Raw genomic sequence first — 17406 nt, forward strand, 5'->3', positions numbered from 1 at the left:
AAATATGCAAAGTGTTTTGAAAGGAAGGGATCTATTCAAAAAACCTTTAAATCTACATAGTTTTAAGAAATCCGGTAAACTTTGTCACTGTTAAACTGAATAAACATCTGTATAAAGTCAGTCCTTTCCCATATCATAGCGATATATCCCATACTGCTGATCAGCAAATGGTAGGAGTCACGTCAGATCTCAAATGTGGAATTCACCCTACATCTCAAAAAAACAAGTTCTGGCTTAGTTACACGATTTAGAACCAGAATTTCAGACAGAAGGTAGCTAAATGGTGGCTCATGTTTTCAAATTATAAGCAAGACTAAACAACCTCCTCCCAAAGAACTATGAAACTACTTTGTTCCAGACATTGAACAAGTTCTTAAAAAAAGCCCACACATTTAACATACTGAAATTATCTCAACTTTTAGACAGTTGTCATAGAAAGAGTAATTGTGAAATGTATTATCTTTGAAATGTATTATCTTTATTTTGTCTTGAGTTCTGAGCATATTCTAAAAACAACATGAATGTGAAAGAAGATGATCCTGGGAATAAGATGTTGGAATAAAACCAACAAAGTCTGGATTCTCTTATGATAACCCCTGCAGGGTTTGACAATATTTTCACTTCATAGAAGTGAAGACAGTGAAACTCATTTTAATCTCCAGGCCGGAATGAATAATTAAATCAGCATTAAAGCCTGAGACCATGAACTTTTCATGGAAGGCATTTTTTCGTTATGCCCAGGATACAGCAAGTGGAGCCTGGATTCTTAACAAAATAACTTAAATTCTATTTATATTCAAAATAGGAAATGCTGCATGTGCTATTTCTATTTTGGCACTGAATATATAGTATAATTATGCTTTTATTAATCAGTGCTAGAAATACTCTCTTCCACATCTATTTGAAGTCTAGGGTTTAGGGTTTTTTTTCAACAGAAATACTTGCCAGGGTTTTATACTTCAAAATGAGTGTATTGTGTAGATTAGTGTACTAAATTTCTGACCTATGAACAATGTCTCATTTTCTTTAAGGATATATTTTTCTGTCTCTGCATAGCTTAGATTGATCAGAATACCGATTTGTTAGTGAGGAAGCTGTCAGAAAAATAATTTGCTTACGTTCTATATGTTTACTTTTCTAAAGCTAAATTAGTCTGGAATAGAGAAAGGTATTCTGTTTATCTGTAAGGCATACTGGTTTGATGTCCATTTGGCTTTTGTTTCTTTTGTTGTTTGTTTTTTAACCTGTGATGCATTTGCTACAGAACCTATGAAAATCAAATAACAACCCCCTAGTACTTTATGGCAGGTAGTATAAAATGCAGCATCAGAAGAGCTGAAGAGCCTAAAAAATCCTAGGAAAGAAGAGAAACTGATAAGCTGGTTTCATTTCCTACTCAGTTATTGTGAATCTCATTATTCACAGCACAGTGTATACAAATAAATTGTTTTTAAGAGCCTTAAAAAGGCTGCATACTCAAAGAATGCAGACTATTCCACAGTGACTGTGTTGTTTCCTTGGTGAGGGACTGGTTTGAGCAGGATGCACTGCTGTTGCTTTGTATTTTCCATTAAACTGGTCTGGAGAAAGCTTTCCCTTCAGAGACAGCTTACTGGAGCAGCCAACAGCAGTGAGGATTCCCTTTGCTTAAGGAAATTGCCAGACAGGTTAAAGCAAATGCATCCAGCTGGTGCCTTTTCCAGAAGTCATCCTGGAAGCTGCTGGCTTAAGGAGCGGATGTGGTCTAAAAAAGTAGCTCCATTCTCATGGTCACAAGTTGTAGTGGCCTATAAATGCACAAATATGTCCATTTAAACTACACAGACAAGCCTAAGTTAAGTTATTGAGATATTCAGTACCAAGAAAAAAATCCTGCTTTTTTGTTGTTGTTGGAAAGAGAAGACAGTCTCAAAAGAAAACAAGGCAAAGGTGAGGCAAAAAGAGGGTAGAAATGAATTCTAAACCCAGGTTCTGTTTTTTGCATGATTTAGTATACCCAGTAGTAAATGAAAATTGGGGAAGCTTTTCAGCTTGCATACATCAGCAAAGGAAGCAAAGAGAGACTTAACAGGATGAGCCAAGAAAACCATACATTATCTGCAAACTTGGAAAAAGTAGAGCTCCAAACTCATTTTGGTAGTTGTGACTGAGGGTGTTGACTTAACCTGCTCAATACCTAGACAAAACAGTGCTGAATGTTTGTCTTTATGCACCTGCCACAGTGTCTTCCATTAACAGAGGTTACACATTAGAAGTCTTACCAGGCACAGGTGAGATTCCTGCAAGTACTGTTTCAAAGGGCCTGAGAAGTGTTGCTGAAGGCAGCATTAACGCTATAAAGCTTCCAGGTGGCTGGCTGGGAGGCAGCCCTCAGAGAGCAGTCGGGTAGCTCCTCCATTGCCTCCCTTGCCTTCCACCCTCATTTCATCATTCAGAGCAAGGACAGCCAGGCGTTTTGGCAAAGCAAAGTTTGCAAACTGGTGGAGGGTGGCTGCTCATGTGTTACACCTGGTTTCCTGTGCAGGTCTGTTCTGGCTTCTTAGGTGAATCTGCTTTTCCCCTGTCTACAGCAATGGAAGGAGTGATTTCAGCTTTAAAAAATGTCTGTAAAATTGCATTACATTTCACACCTAAGAAAAAGTTCTACTCAGATATTCTCAATCTTCTCCTGTAATTAATTACAAGGAAGGAAAAAAAATACAAGCTCTGTCAGCAGGAAGACAGGTGTATAAATGTAATCAGATGTTATGCAAACCATTTGATACATTTTTAAGTGCTAGTGGTTTGAATTCGTTTGACAAGCATGTAAAATGCAAATGATCCCGCCCACACATTTTTAGAATAAATTAAAATACACTTAACATCATATTTGTTAGTCTTGTCCCTAATGGGAAGGCTATGTACTCTGAAGTATGTATGTGTGTATTTAAATAGTATTGTTATTCCACCTGCTCTGAAACTGAATTCCAGCAGCTTTCTACCCCCCATTCCTAATTTGCCCCCCTTATTCTTTTAAGACTTAATTAGATCTGTTTTACTTTAGAAATGAGCTTTCATTTTAAAAAATTTTGATATAGCATTTTCCTTGTGTTCTAGATAGAAGTTTTCATGTGGAGGAGTAGTTTCTTCAGACTTGGCATATTGTTCTGGAGTTCTTTGAACTATAAGAGCTGAAAAAAATAGGTAGATACATTTGAGAATATGAGCATCCTGTGTACATTAATGTGTGTATATATGAAATCACACAAATATTTATTTGCAATGTTTCTTTCCTAATTTAATGAAAGATTTGGAGGGCTATGAAGCATTTTGCCTTGATTTAATCATTCAGAGGATATTTGAAGCCTGGTAATTGTTTTGCATGCCTTGAGAAAGCCATGTAAGTATAGCTGATAGCACCACCCATAAACAGCTATATGGTCTAGAGGAATTAGCATAGGACATATACTTCGGTGTTTAATTTCCATCATTACTCCTTCTTGTGATAGTCCTGTACACATAAAATATGTAAAATTTTAATTAGTTGTCTCAAAGACAACATCTTTCATGTTGATAAATATGTTTTTGATGGACTGAAGTGTTTAAATTTTAAATAATGTAAGTACTTAAGGCAGAATCCCAGAGACTGTCACTGTCAGATTCAGGATTCAAATATTAGTTTCTAACTTTGTTACCACCTACCAAATCCAGTAAGCCTCATTGCGATCAGTTAATCTCTCCATTTTTTACCATAACATTCTGTAATAAAAAAAGACTAATAATACTTTAGCTCAAAGAAGGTTTGAGCTGTACTTTGTTAATGTTTGCACAGCACTTGTAAATTATTGTTTGCATATAGATACCACCTAATGTTATTTCAGTGTCTCCTTTATGCCCTGAAGCGTGTTAAGGGTCAGAGAGAAAAACTGCTGAGAGAAGGAAAAACATCTTTTCCATACTGAGTTTCTTGGCCGCTGGGAAATGAGGGAGAGAATATCTCAGAGTATATAGAGAGGTAAATGAAGAAAGCAAGTGAGAAAGAAGTGTGTCTAGCCAGGATGGTTTTAGTTAATGAGAGAAGAAAGAGAGTAAGTTTTGAAGATGTAAATCTATACAGAATTGTCTCCCTTTTTTCAAGGTGAATATCATGCATTTCACTGTGTAACTATTTCAGGAAAGGCCTCTATAAGAACTCCGTGGGTTATATGTTTTTTTTCCTCTGTAACTTCCCTCCTTATTCCCTCTGCTCAACTTCTTTAACACCATCTCTTTTTAAAATTGTGAAAATTTGCCAATTCTGGATTGAGCTTGAATTTCCTCTTCTTTGTTTTTGTTTTAATGATTAAGTCCCATCACCCCTTTTTTTAACCTGTTTCAGTTGTTTTATTACTATGGAAGTTTTTGGAAAATTGAAGTAGCAATTTTGATCTTACCAATGTATATAAGTATCTTAAGAGACGTTGCCAACATGATGGGGCCAGACTCTTTTCAGTGGTGCCCAGTCATAGGACAAGAAGCAAGGGGCACAAACAGAAACACAGGAAGTTCCATCTGAATATGAGGAAGAACCTTTTGCGCTGTGAAGGTGACAGAGCACTGGAACAGGTTGCCCAGAGAGGCTGTGGAGTCTCATTCTCTGGAGATACTCAAAACCCACCTGGACGCGATCCTCTAGGTGACCCTGATTGAGCAGGGGGGTTGGACTACATGATCTCCAGAGGTCCCTTCCAACCTCAGCCATTCTAGGATTCTGTAGTTTTCAAACAAGAGACCTTTTAACTTTGGTTTCTTTCTTAGATCGCTTAAAAGTTTTCAGACAGCTTATATGTGTTGCTTCACATTTGGAAAAAAGTCTCTTCAGGTTTTCCTTCTTATACATGTACACAAAGTGAAAAGTTAATTGGATCTATTATTTCATGCCCTCCAAATTGTGACATCTACATGTCTGGGTGTTAGGACTTCAGAAATGTTCACAAAGTGTACATTTTAAGGAATGATATGAGCAAAAAAAAAAAATTTAAAAAAAGACAGAATTTATAAAAAGTCTGTTCTGAATTTAACATTAGGGTATTAATCAACAAATTTACAAATTGAGCATACAACTCTTGAAAATTTAGGTGTCAGATTTTACAACTGTTTGTATGAATAAGTCAAGTTTTCAACTATTTGTAAGGGAAGCTGAATAAAGAATTTGACTAGTTTTTTGGTGCAGTAGATGTAATTACTTAAAGGAATAGTAGATACATGATTTGTCACAGTTGATTTTCATTATATTATCTTTTTTTTTAAAATATATCATTTTAATAGTTATTTATAAATGTGTATTAACAGAAAGCTTTCAAAATATAACAATTTCTGTAAATTGTTCTGAAAATGTAAAAATTCATTTCAGTTCTATATTATTCATAGTTGACCAATGAACAAACAAGTGCCATGCAATCACTGAATTTTTTTTTAAAATCTATTATTCATTGTTTATTACGTTTAGAGAATGATTGTTTTTCCTAATACAATGATGATCTTTATTTTTACCAAACAAAACCTTTATAGATGTTATGACATAGAAAGTTTTAATTGAATTCAGTGTTTTGAACACTTCTCTCTCTTTTTATATATTCATCTAGGTTGCTTTTACAGTTCTGTTTGATTTAGAAGCTCTCCTGAAGATCTGGTGTTTGGGTTTCACAGGATACATCAGCTCATCTCTTCACAAATTTGAGTTACTACTTGTAATTGGAACCACTCTTCACATTTATCCAGACCTCTATCACTCTCAGTTTACATATTTCCAGGTACAATCAGCTACGTTCACATTTTACCTTAAATACCAGTTAAAAACATTACCAATCAAAAGGAGTATATATTTCACTCTCATTTATTTCTATTCTTAGATTACTGATGTTCTCACAATATTGACTCCTGTTGAAAATGTCTTTAAAATACCAACTAAGTCTGTTCTTAACTATGTTTCTTGGGTGGATTTACAGAAATAGGATTATTTCTGCCTTTGTCTAGCAGTCCTGCAACTTTCTGTTTTCAGTAACTCCCATTTTATTTTTTTTCAGTAACTCCCATCTTACCTAGGCTGCACTGTTCAGTAGGTTCTGGATTAGTTTATTCTTCGTCCTTCATTCAGCTTTGACCTTGCATACAGCTGTTTACTTTGTCACCTTCCTGTCGAGTCCACCACTGCTTTCCTGTCGAGTTCACCACTGCTTTCCTGTCTTCCGTCCCTGACACCTCAACAAACTTGCTGTTGCTCTTTCAAATCTTAATGTCTGCAGCAGCCACATCTCTAACCGAGACAAGTCTCCACTCCAGTCATCGTGGGTTTTCTCCAGAACCATCTTAGGGTTTGATTTATAGCTCTCTGACCATTCCTAATTGAGAGGGAAAGTGTGTTGAGGCTCTTCCTACATTTTCACTTTGGAAGAGTAGGGAATAGAGACAATGAAAGATTGATTAATTAGACTTCTGAATTCTTCTTCTGCAAACCAATCCAACCAATTCCCTGTTCAGCCTCATCAGAGTGCTTAGGGTTGCGCCAGTTGTGGGATAAGGTGTTGAGATTCATTATAATGTGCTATATTCTACACTGCTGAAGAGAGTGATTTTCTTTAAAAAAAAATACTTAAGGATGCATATCATGTTTGTCCATTATTCAGCAGTGGATTGTCATGATGCAAGGTTAATAATAAGTAAAGGCAAATAATAAATGGCCTGACAAAATCCTGTTGATATATGTGATGAGCTCCAGTAACACCCAGTAATCAAGTGAGTACACTATGTGGGTGGCACTCTCCCCAGGTGTGGGTTGAAACATAATGGCCTTTTCAGACTTCTCCAAATCCCATCTTGTATTCTTTCTACAAACCTGCTCAAGAAGGATTTCAAAATTTCAAATTCTATTTTGCTTTCACCTGGTACCATTTGAAAGCTTTTTTATGGTTATACCTTTGATTTTGCTGTCCAAACGTGTAAAATTTTGTAATTCAAACGTGGCATGATATTCCTAACATGCAAGAAAGGATACATGTGCAGGAGAATGCCTTTGCACTCCTGTGCAAAAGCACCCAGGAAACCTAACTGGGAGCTCTCAGTTAAATTAGTTAGCCACTTAGTTAACACATTGCTACACAGTTACTAGGGCAGAGCCCGCTCACATTTGCTGATTTCTTTCTAGAATTTTTAAGTATAAATTATGGGCACTTTGGACTAAATACATAATATTATCACTAAATCATAGGACTGAAAGAATAATTAAAATATAGCCAGATGTTGGTAATAAAATAATACAAGAAGTTATTTATTTTTAATGATTTTAAGTAGTTTCCCCTTTTTTGTTGTTTTGTGTTTTTTTTCTAAGTGCTTGCTTTTCTGACAGAAAATTTCAGGATATGATTTTTATCAAAATACATGTGTATAAAAGACATACATTTTACAAGCAGAAACAGTTGCTATGCTGAATGATTTGGGTTGTCTTTTGCAAGCCAAATCCCCAAAGAGGCAGATGACAGTAAGGTTGGAAAATACTTTACCTTTGATGTCAGCGTGTAAAGGAAGTACACACCATATTCTCCAGCAACTAAGCTTCTTGGCAAGCTAGATAACACATTTTCAAATCAACCAAGGTCAAAAAGTCTTTTTCACTTGGATAAATCTTGATGGTAGGCAGAGTTCCAGGCCTTTAGATATTAATAATGACAGGTTAAATGTGTTCCTTGTCAGCCAACAAAACAGGTTACTGAAAACACAAGTCTTATTTGACACATTCCAGGATATTAAGCAGACATATTATTTTCCTTGTCTAGTCTTCCTTAGCATATATTTCAGTCTGCATTATTCATTGGCCTTCATCATTCGTTACCTTTTGCCAGCACATCATTTGCTCTTCACCACATTGGCTACTGTCCAGCTTCCCACCTGTCTTTCTTACAACATACAACATACTGACAACATACTCGCTGTATGTTCATTCAAAGCACTTTGCAAAGCTGTCTGTGAAAGAAAATGTCTATGAACAAGCAAGGCACCACTCCGTGGCCATTATCTGTAGAACATCTCATCAGCGGAGAAATGGCAGAATTTGCATATTATTGCAGATATCTGGCATAAAAATGCCAGTTTATTAGAGATTTAAACAGAATTTGAACTACACTGGATTGAAGAGAGTATTTGTGTCTGGGAAAATATTGCTGAATCATTTTCTGAATAAATATCACTTTTAGGAAATGCAGCTATTATTTGGGACAGAGCGGTGGTTTCTCTTGTAGTTTTATTTTTGATTCATTTTTCAACATATTTTTACATTTAATCCAGATAGGGTACCTTCTACATCTTTCAAATTTAATACAGTTTGCCATCCAACTACATGGAATGAATAAATGTTCATTACAGTGTACTTTTGCTAGATTTAATTTGTTGCCTAATGAAAATAAATGAAAAATACAGTATCAATAAGATTAGTGTGTTGCTTAAAGGTCAATTAAAGCTCCCCAAAGGAAGGGAAAAAAATAAGGCATTTAGTAAAGTTTATCTAAAGTACGTTTATCTAAAACACAACTCAGAATACGGACTAGCATGAAATCTTCACTCCACTGGGGTCATTGTTGACACTAGTACTGAAGAACATTTACGCACTAAGTAGATGTGCTAACATTTACACTGCAGGTAGATCTTGTAAGTAAAGACACCACATTTAAATGTTCATAGTACCTAGAATTCTCACTAATGTCTTTGGCTGTCACTGTCTTAGTAACCAGTTTTTTGTACTTAGATTATTTGTAATGTGAATACATTACCAACGTTTTTTAAGTATCTCACCTTATTCTAACGATGTGAAAGTTAAGCTGTCTAGTGTAAGCTCTCTGTCCAGGGCCCTTTTTAAATATTGAAGACAGCAAAGGCTCCCCCATCTCACACTAGGGATTTGGTATGTTTGAAATAAGTTGCTCTCTGGTGTTAACTTTCCACCTCCACTTTGACAGTAAAGCCTGTTCTGAGCCCTGCCAGACATTACAGCATATTCTGGGTACTCAACAGATAGGTAGGGAGATGAGTTGCATGCAAAATACAAAGGTGTACATTATTAGCAAGCTACAAGGTACATTGAAGTCTTTCTGTGAATAACTGCCATATCCTTCTGTCAATCTTATTTTCTATCCAAAAGCAGCACGGTAATTGTATTTGACTTGCACATAGGGTCAGTCTATAATTGCACTGTAATTCCTACCTTTCAGTTTCAATGTGATTCGTGTGGAAATATGGGCTCTAACTTGGGCTAGAGAATCTCTTTTTTAAGAACTGCCAAATGTCATTTGCCACACAGAGAATCACAGAGTCATAGAATCCTGTCAGTTGTCTCCAGCGACTGCTGTGGTTTGCCACTGCCTCCCGTTGATATTAACGTTCATGTCACTGTTTCTGCCACAGTTTTTTGATCTACATGGGAGGATCAGAGCTTTCACCAGCTTTTCCAAGGTAGATTCAGTAGCGAATGGGTCAGGAATTCCATACATGATCACAGTTCTGCTGCCACTACTAACACTGAGAGGTGTAAAATATGTCAAATACATCAGTGGCCCCCAGTGCTGTTTCCTCTGATATTGAGAAATACCACCCAAAATTCCCTGGTTGTTTAGAGTATGAAATAGCAGCATGTGCTTATTACCAAACTTGCTAGGTTATACTGTACGCAATGTCAAGCAATTTCGCCTTGGGTCACTGAAATGGAAAGATGACCTGTGGAAGAAGATTTGGCAGTTTTCATGCAGATATGTAACCTGGAGTAACAAATAACAGAAAAGTTTAGGTTAGAAGTGGCCTTTTAGTATCATCTTGTTCAGCCTGCTGCTCTAAGCAGAGCTTTCTTCAAAGACTATTCAGGACCTTGTCCATTTAAAATAAGTCTGATTTTTTAACAGTGATGATAAGCAAGCTTTGGAGCAATTTACCTAGCATTGCAATCAATTCTCAGTTGCTATATCAAGACAGATTATTTTGTCCTCTGCTGGAGACCATTTTTATTATTCTGGAATCCCTCATTACACCCAGATTTACTATCTATGATATGTTTTGCGTATGTTTTTGTTCCCTTTGTAACCCCTAAAAAAGCCCCAGCTGCATTTCTGTGATGACCGTGGGTCATTGGTGAGTTGATTTTAGCACTGTGGCCTTCACTATACTCCTGTGCCTATACTTTCAAGACCTCTGCTGTCATACCGTGCCTGTATACCTTGATGCTGCATTTTATGAAAGGACCATACATAACTTATTCTATGCAAAATTTCAGCTTTTTATTACAATATGTTAGATGCAAAGATATATGGAACAATAAGCATTACAGCACACAATTTTAAAAGGCTATGCAAAAGACAAAATAGACAAAATAATGACCAGTCACCTGATCATTAGGTAACTGCTGTTACTAGCTAAAACAAAGCCGAAGGCACGTCTAGATAAGTACACAGCCTGACAGGTTCCTTTTGCCTTGAAGTCTCCTGAAAAGTTGTTGGTTAACATAGTAATCAAATAATTAATGCAGTTGTATTTTCTCTTTCTTTACAGGTTCTTAGAGTAGTTCGGCTTATAAAGATTTCTCCTGCTTTGGAGGATTTTGTGTATAAGATATTTGGACCAGGAAAAAAACTTGGGAGTTTGGTTGTATTCACTGCCAGCCTTTTGATTGTAATGTCAGCGATCAGTTTACAGATGTTTTGCTTTGTGGAAGAACTGGATAGATTTACAACCTTTCCACGGGCAAGTATAAGACGCATTGATACTTTGTATTATTATTTTCTTATATATATTATATTAGTTATTACATGACCAGTTTTCCTTTTCTTCTAAGAACCATGGAGCAGGATCAAGTTAGGCAGAGAGAAAATAATTTTATTTTCTGTGTGCAATAGTCTTCCACTGCTCCTTCAGTAGCGAAGTTTGTATTTTGGTTGAGTTTTGTGTTCTATTTCTGTTGTTCAGGGAATATGGAGAATTTTTATGTGTGGACATGGATGATGATAAAACAAAGCATATGACTTAACAGTAGTCTAGCATGCTACAAAAAAAAAATCCATCTGCATAGTCATAGATATTATCCACAAAATTTCTATAAAATGCCTTCATGTGATTTATATCTACATATCGTGAAGTGGTTGATCTTGATTTGTATAGGAATGCTTGTTTTACATAGGGTTATAAAACCTGTCTGCATTGACAAAATAAGTGTTTGTCTTTTGGGTATAAATAGTGGATATTTATGGGCATTACGTTAATTCAGAACAGAACACTGAAAATCAGTGGAAATTGGAGCTAATGTATTTATTGAAGCACGCTGTTCTGAATGAAAATACTGCCATTTCTTTAATAATGTATTAGACTGAGCGTACATGGATTGGTTCTAGTCACAATTTATTTGTTTCTATCATTACAGCTTGGTTATTCAATGTATCTATTTTGGTGAAAGTGCATTGGTGGGAACAATTAAACAACAATGAACAAGACAGCCTCAAGGATCATGCATTTAGCAAACAAAATGGCTAGGCAACAATTTGTAATTATCAACCTGGATTTGATTTATGGGATGCTAGCCATCGAATGTAAGACAAAAAATACCTACCCACGGGGAATAAAGTAGTGCCATGCTTTCTAGTTTAGAAAATGTGCTTAGAAAAACAGCCAGTAGAATCATAACGAACTCAGTATAATTCATTTTTGAAATGCTGAAGAAAGCAAAAAGAAGATAATATAACCTATGCTTTACTTATGAAATCAGGCCTCTGTCTCTAAAGTGAGTGATATTACCATCGTATTCTAAGTCCAAGTCCAATGCATAACTTCTGATTAAAAAAATCCAGCTGCAGAAGTTTGAAAGTGCCATAGAATTTAGTTTTATTATTAATTTGTTATTTATGCAAAATGGTGATGACAGTCCTGAAGGAATTATTGTAGTATAATTAAAATAAGAGACATTCACAACAACGTGTATTTTAACTAGATTAATTGGTATAAATATCTGAGAAAGATTGATTTGCAGTAAAATGTTGCCAAGATATATCAGGATGTTAGGAAAGTTTTAAATGATTTTGGGTGTTCAATCTGAGGCCAATTAGGATTTAATAAGAACTTTTAGTGTATTGAATTTTAACAGATATATGTATATACTAAAATACATTTGAAGAGTGAGAAAATATTTTCTCCAGTCAATTATACATTTAAAAACAAAAACAAAAACAAAAAAAAACAGAAAATATCCAAGGTTGTTTTCTATTTTCTGATAGAATTTTCTGAAAAAAAATGCAAGGCCAGTTACCAATAATAAAGGAGTGTTCCAGTAGTAATGAACTGAAATATTTTCAATAGCTTTTGTATGATAGCCTATAGTAAGAGTGCCTGCTTGTTTTTTAGATATTGTTTATTTGTATACATATTCAGCTAGTCATAAATGATTCAGAAGTCTAATTTACAGTATGTTTTCTTTCTGTAATTTTCTAGTGAAGCAGTTTTTAATAGTTCAATAGAGTCAGTGAAAATTTTGTACTAAAGAAATTTTGACTGACAATGCCCCTCTGAAGTGTGTCTTCGTACTAAAGGCTGGGGATTACCTCTAATGTTGTCTGCTCTGAATAAAGAGCACAGAATAAGACAAATAATGCAAGACAAGTAAGTAAGACGAGTTTGCAATAAGGCAGTAATAAAATATGCAGCTCTGGGTTTGCCTGGAACATACTCTTTTCATAATGTACAGAACAAATGCTTGCATTACTATATAATGTAGGAGATAATACGAGGTCAGCATCAGCAGGATTTGTGACAATGAATTTTTAGGGGCTTACCCCCAAATAAGAGTGAACCCCAAATGGCCAGCACTGTTGCTGTGGGCTTCTTTCACTTCTGAATATGCAGAGGACAAGTACGCTAACAAAGTGGAGGCACCAGAGGTTAAATTTGGAGTTTTTACATTGAAGTGCCTTCCACAGTGAGACAGACAAAACGTAAAATCATTTTTGAAGCCGTAAGTGCTTTATAAGAAGGCACAGTATGGGTTTTGGAACAAGGAGACCTCCTCCTTTCACTAATGCCCATAAATTGCATGTTTTCACATAGTTTCCTGACAACAGTCAATAGGCACAAGCTCGGTGTTGCCGTGGTTACAAATTTCACTCTTCTTTTGCCCATTGCAACTTTCCAAATGGACTGGCTTTCTCTCTAATACTAAAGTGTAAAAATATAGATGTTTGCTCTCCTGTTTCTAACAGATCTGCCATCTCTATTTTTGCGTGTCTTCTTTGGCTGCACATACTGAGCCAGGAGGGGAAATAAAAAAGAGGGCGGCTGAGTGTTGGGCCCTAAATGAAGAAGAAATGAGAAGGGGAGTTCTGTTCAAAGGCAGCAGCATAAGATGGCTGCTAAGAAATTTAAGCATTCACTGTATAGACAACAAAATATGTTGTTAGTGTCTCTGACTTCCATGCCCCAGTTTCTCTTGAAGTTTGGGGCCACATATTTGACTACCCCGTGGCTCAGATAAACGATAAGCCAGGAACGCTGCTCTTCTGTTAAATGGGTCAATACAAAATGAAATCCAGGCCCAGCATATCCCAACAGCAACAATCCCACCATCTTCAGTAAAACCAGGACCTAGCCTTGAGCTTGGAGGAAGCTCCATTTGTGGCTTGTTAGTTCAATATAATTTTAAGTTCCCTTAAAAAAGCTAAACCACATAGTCTTAATTCTCTGATGCAGTTACAATCTCGGTGCTGTGGATATGTTTTTGGAGGGCAGCTGCTCTTCTCACAGAGTGTCATGGAGCACTCGTTACTGTGTCAAGAGAAAAAGTTCAACGTGGGTAGATGCAGCGCAAGCATTACACAGCATTGGCGTACATCCTGTTATTTTCATTTGCAGAAGTAATCCCACTGATTGTAGGACAGCTTCCATGAATTAGGGAATTTGGGAACTGATTACCAAATTCCTCAGGGATTTGGCCCATAATTTTTTTTGGACAAAGCAGCAGTTACAAGTCAAGTACATTATAGCTGAAAGTAGTTCTTTGCGTGGCACCACCCCAAAATAGATGGACAGGCTATCAGACCTGGCACTTTTGCTTGTACATACCACCAAACATTTGCCAGTCTTCCACTAAAAATAAAAAGGTAGTTTGACTTCCATCGTCAAAACAGCTAATTAAGTAATAGGGCATAAATACTCAAAGAAGTTGACAGCCTTTTCTATAACATAAATTAATTCAGAAAGTCACCATTTGCATAAATCTCTAAGTCTCATCTTCACAGATGTTGATTCTGTCAGCTAGATAGTTGCATTTCAAATTCATTTTAAAATAAACAGTGGGAAGAGCACCTTTCAGCTAAAAATAGCTTGCTCTGAAGGAGATTGCCGGGTGCAAAACAAACTCATTGTGCACTGCCGTGTTTTCTTAAAACTAACATTTTGTGGTATACCGGACTTTAACATGATAACTAAATATTTAAATGATATTGAAAGGCCACTTTAAATAGCTACATGCTTTATGGACAGCTGATTTAGATGGAAGATTAATCTTTATAGTATTAAAAGTGGGCTTTTTCCAAATTAATATAGTACCTGTGCTAATATGGGGTCCACAACAGAGAATTGGAGGTATCTTTATACCTGAAGAATTAATTAAAATACATGTTTTTAACGAGCAAGAAACTGTAATATTTTAATGTGATTCAGAATGAAGGATACTGCACTGGTTCAATTACCCAGTAACCCAGGTGTTTTTAAAGCCAGCAGTGGGATGTATTACTTAATGTAGTATCCCCCTATCTTATATTTCACTAAAGAGCATCACACCCATCAGGTACGGCCACCACTGTCTCCAGAGATGCTCTGAGCACAGTGAAACAGCAAATGCCTCTTTTAGCTTTATCTGCAGTTCGTAACAGGAGGCTGAGAACCGGTGCTGTGCACTGATGGGGTCATTGTCTTCTTGTCCTTAAGGACCACTGGCTGATATAAAGGAGTCTGAATGTCCCGTTTGTTTCAAACATGCTCCCCTGTCTACAGCCTCTCCACAGCCACAGATACCAGATGTCTCCTTCTCCATATGTTTTGCATGGGAGGGACTTGAGGTATTTCACAGAGCTAGATAACACAGGTTGGTATTTTGACAGGGTCAGGGGTTAGTTTTGTGCCTGTTTTTTTGCAGGATTCTCAGCATGATTTTTTGTGAGGAAAAGAATCACTAATAGGATTCTGTCTTGGCACCATGCAAGGAGTCTGCAGTTGTGGCTGGGAGGGGACATGAGTTCAAAGGCGTTGTGCCTGTGGCAGGACCTGGGCACAGGCCTGCAGCACACTGGTTAACACCAAGCCTACGGGCAGGAACATGCAAGTAGAGGGCACTGTGCAAATTCCAGTCTGTATTCGGGCTCTCCTAACACATGACGTAGAAGAGATTTTAGCTGACATAAAGGATGTATAGAAAGGTAATAGTGAACAGTTTTCTCTTCTAGTTTATACTAGCCTTTGTTTTGTGTGTGATCTATGTGTTGAAAGGAAAAGCTGGGACATGACATTTGGTCAAGATGTTGCTGACACAGAAATTGCAGTCATAAGCCAAACTTCATCCCCCAGTGTGTGCAATTGCTCACTTGGATGCTTTGATCTATTCCATGTACACCTTAGCTTCCCTTCTTATGAGTGATTTGGACGTGTAGGCCTAATCATCTCTGAAAATTTGGTTAGTGTGATTTAATTCCAAAAAAAACTGTAAAAATAGGTGCCTCACTCAAACTCCATGGTCTTAGCCTGACTGCTTATGCTTCTGTTTGCTTCAGAGAATCCATTTCATTGTTTTTCAAGTGAAAAAGTTTGCATCTACATATTTTCAGCTTATTCCACATGCATTTGGGCTTAGGATAAGTTGATATGAAAGGCTCTCCAGATAAAGTTTTTTCATGGGTGTAATGTCTTCAATTTCTAGCACTTTTTTGGTATGTATTATACTTTAGTAAGATCTCAGCTTTGATCTTTGCTCTCTGGAAAGATAGTACCTCTGATGCCAGGCAAAAGCAAAGGAAACCTGTGTGATAGTTTGGCATCATTGAAAGATTTGGTACCGTCAGGATCCACACATCATTCCTACTCTGTATTCAAACTTCTGTGACTAAGGTGGAGCAGTCGTCAGTGCCTTTGTATGATGTACATTTCATGCTCACAGGTTTGTCATATTGAGTTATGGTCTGTGCCATGGTCTATGGATGCCATTAGCTAACCTACCTTGAGCCAGTGACTATGTAAACCTTTGGATCTATGCATTCCACCTTGCCTCCACAGTCAACGAAGAGATGGAGACAGAGGGTGATGCATCTGCTGAAGCAGATGAGCAATGTCGAGCAAGATTTAGTGAATATCCAGATGTAAATGTCTGTAATGATTATGGCTGAATCTGATCAAATAAATCCTGCCCCTGACTCAGGTTCTGTTTTTTTCCTGGTGATTCCCAGTTCCATGAGCAATCAATCCTTTGGTAAAATGGAGCTGTCTCAGCTTGACCCAGAGGGCTCATTTTGAGAGTGTGTGTGTCAGGTACCACCTTTGGCCTCATTCTCTCTGAGCCTGTTTCCAAATTCTGACCTGAAAAGATTTTAACACACCTCCGGCAGCTAGGCTGCACAAATGGATAGTGACCACTTGTCTACACTGCAAAAGGATAACAGTTTTGGCATATTACTGGCATCTTACTATCCACCATGGGTTGGGATGTAGCTTGTCTTGTGCTTTACACTGTTTAGTGCTTGCCTTTTGACCTGTGGCTCAAGTGTTCATTTGGGGTTTCAAAGGTATGAGGCATGTGGGTTCCAGGGCTCATCTGGATTCATATCCTGTCACCAAAGATAGGAAAACATTTCATTTATTCCTTCTGTTTTTGACATGCACCCCTGGTCTGAAGGAATTTGAAAATGTTACAGAAACAATTGCACAAAGAATGCTACCGTCAAAACTTGGTTATGCATTGGAATGGGTTGCCCAGGGAGGTGGTGGAGTCACTGTCCCTGGGGGTGTTTAAGAAAAGGTTGGATGTGGTGCTTAGGGACACGGTTTAGTGGGTGATATTGGTAGTAGGGGGATGGTTGGACCAGATGACCTTGGAGGTCTTTTCCAACCTTAATGATTCTGTGATTCTCTAAAAAGTGTAGGGGAAGGGTATGACTGACTGAAACAGATGGAAGAACTGGGACCTTGTTTTGTATTGCTTAGTCTCATCGGTAGGAAGCCTAAAGTGCTTCTGCTGTTAAGATAACATCAATGTATGATCTCGTTTAACTTTTACATTTTATTGTAGGCATATTTATAGAGAGGCAACCCTGAAGAATGTACATAAACAAAGAATTACAATACGGTGTTGTATTGTAAACAATGAGCTGTGATGCTCAGGTTATC

General features: G+C 37.1%; 1 protein-coding gene across 3 annotated transcripts in view; it reads left to right on the top strand.

Annotated features, from left to right (window-relative positions):
• NALCN (sodium leak channel, non-selective) overlaps positions 1-17406 on the top strand; it is a 234875-nt gene that overhangs the window by 127389 nt on the left and 90080 nt on the right. For all 3 annotated transcript variants that reach the window (XM_040537921.1, XM_040537936.1, XM_040537929.1), the window contains exons 12-13: positions 5604-5771; positions 10546-10737. In XM_040537921.1, coding sequence (XP_040393855.1) covers positions 5604-5771; positions 10546-10737 — 360 coding nt within the window. The remainder of the gene's footprint in view (positions 1-5603; positions 5772-10545; positions 10738-17406) is intronic.

This window comes from Cygnus olor, chromosome 1 (genome assembly GCF_009769625.2).
Source record: "Cygnus olor isolate bCygOlo1 chromosome 1, bCygOlo1.pri.v2, whole genome shotgun sequence".
NCBI classification, from domain to species: Eukaryota; Metazoa; Chordata; class Aves; order Anseriformes; family Anatidae; genus Cygnus; species Cygnus olor.